General features: G+C 35.8%; 1 protein-coding gene across 4 annotated transcripts in view; it reads right to left on the bottom strand.

Annotated features, from left to right (window-relative positions):
• Positions 1 to 1,967: 1,967 nt before the first annotated feature.
• The window catches only part of PLEKHH2 (pleckstrin homology, MyTH4 and FERM domain containing H2), an 87,387-nt gene continuing 77,312 nt past the window's right edge, over positions 1,968 to 12,042 (bottom strand). For 2 of the 4 annotated variants that reach the window (XM_032497419.1, XM_032497420.1), the window contains 3 exons: positions 11,562 to 11,648; positions 9,063 to 9,200; positions 1,968 to 7,795 (listed from right to left, as the gene is read on the bottom strand). In XM_032497419.1, the coding sequence (XP_032353310.1) occupies positions 7,613 to 7,795; positions 9,063 to 9,200; positions 11,562 to 11,648 (408 nt within the window). In that variant the 3' untranslated portion in view covers positions 1,968 to 7,612. Of the gene's footprint in view, positions 7,796 to 9,062; positions 9,201 to 11,561; positions 11,649 to 12,042 lie in introns of those variants that run through there. The other 2 variants (XR_004326290.1, XR_004326291.1) reach the window with 2 other exon arrangements.

The raw sequence follows: 12,042 nt of genomic DNA, 5'->3' as shown, positions 1-12,042 counted from the left end.
CCCTAATAGCAACAATTTGGGAATGGAGGGTGAAAAAAATCTCCTGAGCTGTATTCTATGATTTATTAGAGGCAAAAAATATTTACCATTTCAGTACTTTCCAACTTTCTGCTTGTTTAGTTGTATTGGGTTTTATGCAATAGCACATCATTTATTAATAAGCTAAGAAAGCAAATACATGTCCAGAATACTTCATTTACTTTATCTCCAAATCAGTATCAAACATGGAGTTATTGCTATATGCAAGACAATGTGCTACTCAGAATAAGGAATGAAGATCCCTAACCTTCAGAAAGACTAAGTATAGCTACCAAAAGGAAGCCAGTGATAACACGCTATTGCAGAGAGGTACAATTTACATAAGAACAAGTGACTATGCCTTAAAGAGTTGGTGAAACATTCATGGCAGTGACAGTGTTTGATCTGTCTTGAACGCTGGTAGACCCAGGTTCTTTAGCCCAAGATGTCCTGAATATTTGAAGGAGAAACTCCCCCTCCACCCTTCTGCCATTTGTCTCGGTCTCCATGGTGTAATGTTCAAGAATTTGGGCTTTGGAGTAAGGTAGACTTAGGTTTAAGTCCTGACTCAGCCACACTGGTTAAGTTACCACATTGCTACAATGGACAAATTATTCAATTTCTCTGAGCCTTAGTTTCTGATCCTGTAAAGCAAAGGGAAATTACGAGTTTTAAATAAGATAAGTATATATAAAACATAACTTACGTGTGTCTGACACATTATAAGTGCTTAATACTTGTTATCATGTGGTAAACTGCTAATCAGCTACTTTGAAAAAAGAAACACAAGGAAATGAAGTAGATGGTTGGTAGGGAAAAACAAGGCATTCACTTCAGATAAAATCTTTGGGGACAAAATTCTCCCAACATCTAGGTGCATTCTGGAGACAGAGAAGACTACAGTTGCACATAGGAAGGGAAGTAATAGAGTAGCATTCAATGAAGAAAGGCTGATAGCAAGGGAGATTGCTACATCTACCATTAACTCAGCATCTACATCCTGGGGCTAGCCAGCCTATAAACTCACAAACTGATGTGGGAGAAGTTGTGATGAATTGTAATGATTTGGGTTCTGGAACTTTAGACTCCCTTTGCATGTTAATTCAGAAGACCTGTTGGTATGGGTAACAGTAATGGCAGCTAACATTTTGCCAAATGTTTGCTCTGGACCAGGCACAGGACTGGCACTTTAAAGTTATAATTGTGCGGATAACTGGGAAAGGTGGTTGAAGCAGGGAGCCTGGTAACAAGGAAGGTGAAAATTATCTGTCTGGGCCCTGATCACCAGCATTGATCTAGGAGTAATTCAGTTGATTCAGTTGATCTGATTGAGCAGGTGAATTCCCTTTTCTACCCTTATGCCTCCTGAGGCTTCATACTTAGAGAAAGTGACTTTACTGGGTAGATGAAAACTGTTCTTAAGGTAAGAATATACAAAGATTTGAGCTCCCGTGCTGGATCAGCCCAAGAAGACTCACAGATTTCAATGCTGGTGATAAAGAGGAGACAATTTTACACTGTTTGCTGGATAAGATGAGCAACAGTGCAGAAGGATAAAAATGTGTCCAGGGCATATATGGGGACCTGTGACTAGTTAAGGGTGGCGTCAAGGTGGGAGACCAAACTGGGCAGGTAGACTGAGCTACAGTGAAAGATCTTGCAGTCTGGATTTTACTGTGTTGTTATGAGAAACCAAATAAGATTTCAAATAAGTGTGCCATGACTGAGCCTGCATCAGTGAGATAATTTTTTGCAGCTGTGTGCAGGATGCTTTGGCATCTGGAAGCCCATATGGAGGCTATTAACAATCGCCCAGAAAGTGACAGAGTTCTTACACTTTCCCCTTGTTTTCAAAGTTATATAAGCTTATTGTAGTAAATTTTTAAAAAGGTATATAGAAAAAATAAAAAGGGTATAATAAGCAAATGCCAGAAGTAACAACTATTAAACATTTTGATGTATTTCATTTTAATCTTTTCTGATCTTTCTCACATTGTTGAGATTTTACTATAAAGTTCATTAACATTCTGGTTTTAACATGTGTTTTCCCATATCAATTTTTTAAAAACCCATAATATAATTTTGATGGCTGCATAAGCTTCCACTACATAGATTTTTTTTTTTTTTTTTTTTTTTTTTAGTAATTTACTTACGCATTCTCCTAATATGAATGTTTCAGGTGGTTCAGAGTAAACACCTAACAGGAGTTAGACTAATCAGAGTCCATCTCTGGAATTTTTCAAACTAGAATTAGGAAAATGAAGTCTTTCCCTCTCTGGAGAAAATTGCCATATTTCCTGCTAAATACAGAAGGTATGTTGTGGTGAGGGAACAGGAAGCAGACGCAGAGCTATGTCAAGAGAAAGTACTGGCTCAAATCTCGTGGTTCTGATTGCCCTTGAGGCTCGTGTCTTCCTCTTTGGATTTGGTTGCTTAGCTCTCTGATTGTGTGATACATCCTAGTATCCTTGTAATAAGCTTTCTCCTTTTAGTCTAAGTTAGTTCAAGTTGAATTTTCAAATTTACAACAAAATCAGTGCTGGCTAATATAGATAGTTACTAGAGAGCAGAAAGTGAAGGCTTGGGGAAGGGGAGAAAAGTCAGTATTTCCCTCTTGGGTGACTGATGAGTTGATGATACTGTTGACCAATTGTTGGGGGCACAGAGTCGAAGAACCAGGTTTCGAGGGCATGGTGAGTTTGAGATACCATCCAGTAGGCAGTTGGATCATCTGGAGTCCACTGGATTTGGCAGTTAGTGGGTCAATGGTAATCTTACATAGAAAAGTTCCAGTAGAACAGTGGGGGTATGACATCAGTGTTAATGATACTCACTTTATCCCAGGGGGAAAAAAATCTTATAATCTGTGCATAATCCCAAAGCTAATAACTCTCCTTAAGCTTTTCCAAGGTTACTCATTTTCTATACACTTTTCTTTCATAAAAGGCAACACTTACTGGAGTTTGATAAGCTCATAGTATTTTCTAGAAATTGAGGAAGTTAATCACTTCTCAGCCATCTCTGGAACTACCCAACATTCAGTTCTCAGGGACTCTGCTAGGGATTCCTTAGGTCCACATAGTGAGACAGGGAATTAGCCTTTTCCAGCCACTGCCACTGTTGAAGAGTCACCTGATTTCTTTATTATTATGGTAAAAAACTCGTAACATCTACCTTCTTAGCTATTTTAAGTGTACACTTCAGTAATATTAACTGTTGTCACATTGTTATGAAAGAGATATCCAGAACTTTTTCATCTTGCAGCGTGGATATTGTATACCCATTAAACATTAATGGCCACTTCCCCCTCCTGTAATCCTTGATAACTACTTCCCTAGTTTTTGCTTCTATGATTTTGGCTACTGTAGATATTTCATATGAGTGGAATCACACAATATTTGTCCTTTCTTGATTGACATTTTGCTTAGCATAAGGTCCTTGAGTTTCATCCAGGTTGTAGCACGTGACAGGATTTCCTCCTTCCCTTTTTTTTTTTTACATCTTTAAACAATTATAGATGAAATTCTCATTTTTAAAAATCATGCATTAATAGGATTTTTCTTTTTTAAGTCTGTGTAATACATCATTGTATGTATATTCCACATTTTCTTTATCCATTTATCTGTCGATGGACATTAGGTTGCTTCATGAATAAAACTGTGATGAACATGGGTGTGTAAATATCTCTGCAATCCTACTTTGAGTTCTTTTGGATATATACCTGGATGTGGAATTGCGGGATCATATGGTAATCCTATTTTTTATTTTCTGAGGAACCTCCATAGCATTTCCCATAATGGTGGTACCATTTTGCATTCCCACTAACAGTGCACAAGAGTTCCAACTTCTCTGCATCCTCTCCAACATTTCTTGTTTTCTGTTCTTTTGATAGTGAGTGGCCTCTCTTGATGGGTATGAGGTGATATGTCATTGTAGTTTTGATTGCATTTCCTTTATGATTAGCGATGGTAAGCATCTTTTTCTGTGCTTATTGGCTATTTGTGTATCTTCTTTCTTCAAGTCCATTTCCTACTCAGGTTGCTTTTTGTTGTTAAACTATATATATGCTGATATATTCTGGACATTGACCCCTTATCAGATATATGCTTTGCAGTTATTTTCTCCCAGTCTGTTGGATGCCTTTTCACTCTGTTGATTGTTTCTTTAGACACGCAGAAGTTTTTAAGTTTGATGTAGTCCCATTTATCTATTTTTTATTTTGTTGCTTTTGAAGAATCCTCTGATTTTAATAAAGCCACCAATAGAATCCAGCAACACCTTCAGAAAAGGATGCCACTCCCCCCACAAACCCTGTCAATTAGAAAATTATGTTAGTGAAGTGTTGGAAGGAAGGGAACTCTATTTCCCATGCTGGCGTGAACATTTATGTCTTATTTTGGAGTTATTTGCTAATAGATGTTGCCCGTGTAAAAGTTTTTGTTTCCTGCCTGTTATTGGACCCAGAAATACTTAAAAAGCATCCAATGAAGGTTTTTGGACTGATGTTGATTATAAATGTGCCTCCAGAATCACTGTGACTATGTTCAATTTAGGTAAAATTAAGCTCAATAGGGAAAATGATACTATAGAGCAAGTGTTTATCTCATCTCCTCACCTCAGCCTCTGCCCAGGCCCATCCAACTCTTCATGTAGGACTGACCTTCCCACTTAAATGCCCAAGAAGAGCTTGAGTCTTGGTCCCAGTGAAATATGGACAACTCTTATTTCACCCTAAATCTCTACGTGCGGAGTTTACCTTAATTTGGAGTTTAAAATTGCTCTTGTAGGGAGAAAATAGAGGGAAGTTTGAGAGGAGAGGCAATACCTGCATGAACCCGTCAGCAGAAAAGCTTCTTCACGTTGTTACTCCTGCTCTTCACTTTCTCTTCCTTAGTCTCCGCATTTCTGGAGCCTTCGCTCCACAGGAATCAGCCCAGAGACTCTGCATTGAGGAAGTCCAAATTCCACGACAGCTGGGGATGGGTAGACAGGTGAAATGTGTTCTTGGCGTCCCAGGAACACGTAAAGCCTGTTTCTAGAGAAATATGGTTAATATGGTTAATTCTTCAGGATTATACTTCAGTACAATTATGGGTTACAAGTACTGTTCTAGGAACATGACTACCATGTATTTTTTTTTTCCCTATGGAAAAAATGTCCAAACAATCACTGATGAACACATTTTTCAAGCAAAGACTCGTATAAGTTATAACTGCCTTTTCTTTCAAATTGAGAGTTAAACTCATTTCTGAACTATGGCAGTGTTTGACTTTAAGGACACACACACACACACACACACACACACACACACACACACACAAATCCGGAACACTTAAGATAAACTTTTAGAACACAGTCTAATCAACTCACCTATGTGAAATAAGCTTCATTAAAATTTTTTGAAATCACGAGAGAACCTCATGATTCACACATATCGTACATGTGTCAATGTGCGTACATACATATGAAAATTACAATTTGCCAAAAGAGCTTCCTTTTATATGGATAAAACAAAGCAACACTGAAGACAAAGCAGGAGTGCAAGAGAAGGAGGTAATAACTACCATTTTCACTAGTAGTACACCTCAGCTTTGACAATGAAAACATTAGGTATTTCTTGAAGATTATTCAAAAGATAATGCTTGAAATGGGTTTTGTAAATCATTTATTATGATTGAAAGGGAAGAAAATGATAGGAGACAAATATTACAATTAAACATGTAACATTATTCTCTTGTAACCAATCATAATAACATACTTTGAATTTTTTAAATGGCTATATAAGTAATTTCCCAGAAAATAAAATTTTCACATCATCAGTTACAGAAAGTTGATTTCTTTCCATCAAAATATTTTATCTCTGCACTCTATCAAAAATAAATGCCAAGTCTAGGGTACTACTGTTTCAGCTAAGCCTTCACTACTTGGTTAAATCAGAAGATTTTGGAGGCGCACTTACCAGATGGTGAACTAACTACTGCCTGAGAATAAAGTCCTCACACATATGTAACAACTCTGCCAAGCCTCTGGCTTACCAACCAATGATTATGAAATGGTTTTCTGGGAACTCAGAAACTCTACTGTATCCCAGCCAAAAGACTCCTGAGAGTCACCAAACTGGTAACCAGCTGATTCTCAAAAATTAATTTGCTTACACAGTGAATGGTTGTGGCTCAAAAGATTTAGGGGAAATAGTAAAAGGAAATCTGTTTCTATGGGGGTTTTGACCTTTGTCATGACCAAAAAGCAAAATTTTACTTGATCAGTGTATTTCTTGGCTCTGTCCTTTCTAAGGATGCTAACATCGGATGGAACATTTTAAAAAGGCTTGGTGTGAGAACAGGACACTGCCATACGGAGAAAGCAGCAAACAAGAAAACATGAAGGCTCTGCCAACAAATTAATTCAGCAGCTAACTTTTTTTTTTCAAATTGGTTAAAAAATAGCACACACAAAATGATAAATATATGTCCAAAATATAAATATAAAATATTCTACACATAAATAAAGTTAAGTATACTCATGATTACCTCTACAATTAAACATTTTTACAATATAATTTTCATGTCTTATCACAGTTTCATTTTTATCATGAACAATAAGTACCTAATTTTGACACATACTGGAATGTACTGACCACTTATGTAACTTAGTAAAGTAATACATTTCTAGATTGTATCAACTAAAATGTACCTCTTTTGACAGAAGAGTTACTTTCTCTTTTCTTTTAAAAAATATTTTTGGGAATTTATTTTAAAACTATAATTAGAAAGGACTTTATAAGTCAAAGCTTTAAGAGTTGTCTTTGTTTTCAAAGATATTATTATTTAATAAAGAAAGGTCAAGATGACCTAGCACCCATGCAATGAAATATGGGCAATATTCCAGTGAACTTGGGTTATGCTGACAGCCAAAGAATGTCAGGAATCACGGTCTTGTTTTAAGTTTTACACTCCAGTGATCTGAAAAGGTGACAGGCTACACTTTCTAATACCACACAGGGGTTCTGGTTACCTACCTCCTGTTTTCTCACACAATGCTTCATAGAGCCAGAATACTTACTGTTCTTGCTTTAAAATTTACCCTTCAACACCACCCTGCAGGTGTTTCTTACACCGCATACTCTACTTCTTTCTAAATACTGTTTCATTAATTAAAAGCCCACTTAATTACAGTACTTAATTTTTTGGCAGTGAGCATTTCCAAATCATCAACTGGTTTGCCAAATGAGTTTGGCAAAACTCCCTTGAATCTCCCTTTCTAAAGATTGTTAGCTTATTTTTTTAAAAAAGAGAAAAAAGCCATATGGCATGATGCGTCTGATGGCAACGGAGAAGGCGATGGAAAAAATGATGAAATCTAACCCAGTTAATTATCTAAGAGAAAATCAGTATGTGGGAAAATTTTGTGTTTATGTTTCATGAATAGCATTCATTTGAATATTTATGAATCAAATAAAGGAGTAACCCCCATTATTTTTAAAGAATGGAATACTATTGTCTGGGTGCCCTGCTGCCAGATGTAAATGAACTTATTTGGAGATGACACAGCCATTGCTTGGAGGAAAACGAGTGGATGCTCAGACCCCTGACTTTCAGAGTAAAGTGGGGCCTTTGGTTGGTCTGCTGCTTGACAGAAGGGGCTGGCTTCCCATCACCCTGGCTTGGGGACCCCGGGTCCGAGCTGAGAGCAGCGCTGGAGCAGAGAGATGGTGAACCACCTTTTGCTGATAGAAGTTGTTTATGTAACTGGCGATCAACAGAGTGATTTCAAGAATCTAGAACAAGAAAAGCAGAAGTGTTATAGTCCTGAGAAGTTCTCATCACTTCCAAGAGAGAGTGAAGAGTTGGCCATGGGAAGTCTCCATTTGCAAGTGCCCAAGCTACCAGAATTCCTTTTTAACCAGATCAAACAGTGCAGTACAGTTGACATTTGAACAACACAGGGGTTAAGGGTGCCAACACGCTGAGCAGTCAAAAATCCATGCCTAACTTTACAGTGGCCCTTTGTATCCACGGTAATTCTGTATCCACAGTTCCACATCCGTGGAGTTAGTAAGCCATGGATCACGTACTAACGTAGTATCTACTGTTGAAAAAAATCCACGTGTAAGTGGGCCTGCGCAGTTCATACCTGTGCTGCTCAAGGGTACTTATATGTTCAGCACCATCAAGGCACTGACCTATTTTTCCATTACTTAAGCCAGCAGAAAGAGTGATAATTTAAAAAAAAATCAAATTTAGTGGCAGTATTAGAAAATGTGACAGTCGTACAATTCTATCAGTTATCTTAAAGCCACATTTGTGACTATATGAATAAGAAATTCAGTGTATTTTATCAACTCTTTATTTAAACTAAAGCACTGAGTGTGCCATGATCTGCACTTACTATCTGCCTTTACTTAAGTACAGATTTAATTAAGAGACATATATGCCATTTTTTTAAAGGTTCAAATTCTAAAAAAGTAGTCTCTTTTGGTTGACAATTTTAAGATGGTTATGGTTTTAGAAAAATTAACTTCTCATGTTTTTTCCTAAAATTGGAATTACATGTTAGAATGTAGCCCTTTCATTTATTGCTTTTACTTATAGACATTAAAACTACAGTTTGCTAAAAGTAGTAAAGAAACAAGTATATTTTAATCATAAAACCTCACTCTTCCCACTAAATAAATGAGTAAAGTAAAGTACTCCAAGTAATAAGATAATGTGTATAAAGTACCTGACAACAACTACGTAGGCCAAGATCATTTATTTTAAACTTTCTGTATACCAGGTACTGGGCTAAATACTTTACAGTTCCTTCATTTAATTCTTAAGCAAAACAAACAAACAAACAAACAAAAAAACCCACAAAGTTAGCATCATACCGCTCTTTACATGAAGAAACCAAGACTTAGAAAGATGCAGTAAGCCAAAATTTGGATCTATGCTTGTTTGATTATAAGTAAAGCGTGTTTTCCCATTGAGAACTTAGTCTTTGCACAATGTATGTTTTAGTAGGGGAAAAAACTAGCACACAACAGCGAAAAGGCTTCTACTCACTTTGGGTTTTGCCATGGCAAAAAGTAATTTCTCTGTTGGTTTGTCCTTTGAATGCGTATTGTTAATGACTATCATAAAATCATCTTGATAACCTCCAAAGGTCATTAGACTCCTGTACACATAGCTGACTATTAACCTCTTCAAAGAGAAGAAAAAGGAAATATGTTACACACTTCATTTTCAAAGGAAGTTGAGAGATGATTAACAACGTATACCTCCATTAAAATATGGATACAATCAACCAACTACAGATTGAAAATACTTTAAAAAAAAATTCCATCAGGTTCCAAAAGGCAAAATGAATTTGCCATGCACCAGCAACTATTTACATAGTATTTACACTTTCTACGTATTAGGCTGATTATCTTTCTATGTATTAGGTTGAATCAAATGAAACTATGCTTTTTAAGGTAAAAAATGGCCAAATATTGGCAAATCCATATAGTTCACCCTGATATATATATTTTGATATATATAAACATAGTGTCATGCATACTGCTTCTTTTTAACATTTTGCTTCTTTTAACTCAACATGTTATGAACATCTTTCCATGACAACAAATGCACTTGTATAACATAAGTAATTTTGTAGACATTTATTTAGATTTTATAGACATTACTTATCTCCTATTGAAGAATACTTAAATCTGTTAACTATCATAAACAATACTCCAGTGAATATTTTGGGACATATTTCATAACACACATACCTAATTATTTCTTTGGTCATAAACCTCAACAACTGAAACTGCTATCTTGAAAAAGTAAGGACAATTTTGAGATTTTTTCCAAACTCAGAAAGGTTATACTCATTTACATTCCCAGCGTCACAGTCTTGGTAACACTGGAAATCATCATTCTTTTGAATCACTGCCAGTCTGACTGGTGAAAGGTAGAATCTCACTGTTTCAAACTGAATTTATTTGATTATTAGTGACATTAACATTTTAAAATACATTTATTGAACATTTGTGTCTCTTCTGTGAATTGCCCTGGCCCATTGGTCTACTGGTGTGTTCATCATATCCTTACTGTTTGATAAGACATCCATGTTCGTAAAGGATATTAAACCTTTGTCATATATGCAGCAAATAGTTTCCCAATATCCTAAAATAATTTTTAAAATATAATCCAAAGGTGTACAGCCTAAAAGTAAAGGAATCTGCTTGTCTAATAATGAGCTTGCAAGACTGTGAGTGAACCATTGCATCATTGAACGTCTCAAGTGCTACAGCCCAGCAGTGACGACTTCCTGGCCTGTACATCCATTTCCTGGGATCTAGGAACTGGCTTACTTAGCTAAGGTAACTCAATATTGGTGTACAGTTTCTGTTCACCTTAAGGCATTGATTTTATAATCTATCTTCAAATGATCTATTCAAGAACTAAAAGGCATTCAAGGAGACATAAATACCTTCAAAAAAGCTTTTCAACAAGGAGAAATAGTTACTATAACACTAAAGGATGGTCTGGTTTCCAAGAAATCCTCAGTGATCCTGACTACAGCCCCAGGTAGGCAACCCACAGGTGAATTTAGCAATCCCTGCTCACCAGGCTAAAAATAAAGTGCAAAATTTTTAAAGTAATGTGACACATAGAAAATATCATAGAAAATGAATTTCAGATGAATAAATGAATATATAGAAAGCTTGTTTGACTTCATATTCAATCACATAAAAAGTTCTAAGATACTGTGTATGTACAAGTGAACTGGTAAGTGATATTATGAGAAATTACAAACATGGTTTTAGAAGCCTTAGTGAAACAGAACTTAAACTTTGGTGACTAAAATTTCCACTTTAATGTTATTGTAAAGATGTTCATTTTATACAGGAAGCAATCCTCCTAACACTATAAATGAAGTCATTTTGCAAATACAAATGATTGCAATTTAGTCATGGTATCTTAATATTTTTCTTATACATGATATATATATAACCTGTCTAATCTTACTTTATTTTTATTTTTAAATTTAAAAAAAATTTTTATTTTTAATTTTTTTAATTGAAATACAGTCATTTACAATGTGTCAATTTCTGGTGTACAGCAGAATATCCCAGTCATGCATATACATACATATATTTGTTTTCATATTTTTTCCATTAAAGGTTATTACAAGATATTGAACACAGTTCCCTGTGCTATACAAAAGAAACTTTTTCAAAAATCTATTTTTATTTACATTTGTAAATTTCAAACTCCCAAATTTATCCCCTCCCACCCCCTTTCCCCAGTAACCATAAAATCATATACTAAGTCTGCAAGTCTGTTTCTGTTTTGTAGATGAGTTCATAGTGTCCCTTTTGTCTAATCTTGTTTTAAAAGATTAAATGGTAATCATAGTTGTATTTGCAAAATGACTATTCATTATACAGTATTTGGAAAAATATTTTCTCTGTATGAGAAAAATCAGATTAAGATATCATTCACCTTTTATTTACGGTACACTGAGCAATGGAAATAGGTGACTCAATGTAAAACTTAAGGATTTAATCTTACCATGGAGCTGTATTCTAAGATGCTTAAACCATCCTCATGTACAGCCAGCCACAGGAAAGTACTCCCAAGTGATGATGGGGTTATGGGCTATGGAGAGGTGAAAATATGCCATATAATAAATGCTAAGCAAAATTATAGAAATATTTTTCAGTCTAAATGCAACACAACATTTGTAAAAACAACAACTTATTATTAAAAACCTTGCTTGGGGAGTAGGCAGTGGAGCCTAATGGAAAGAGCAGTGAATCTGATATTAAGAGACCTAGGTTTGAGACACAAATCTGCCATTTATTAAACATACATTTGGACAAGCCACTTAATCTAACCCCTGGAAGGGTTCGTCTCTTTTTCCTCAGTGTCCCTGCAGCACTCTGTTCATGTCATTCTTAACCGTGTTCACCACACAGTGGTTGTTTCCAGGCCTGTTGCAACACTAGTTCTGAGTTCCCAGAATTTGAGTAGAACTGATCTGAAACCATGG

This window comes from Camelus ferus, chromosome 15 (genome assembly GCF_009834535.1).
Source record: "Camelus ferus isolate YT-003-E chromosome 15, BCGSAC_Cfer_1.0, whole genome shotgun sequence".
NCBI classification, from domain to species: domain Eukaryota; kingdom Metazoa; phylum Chordata; class Mammalia; order Artiodactyla; family Camelidae; genus Camelus; species Camelus ferus.
This window is presented reverse-complemented; position numbering and strand designations above follow the sequence as displayed.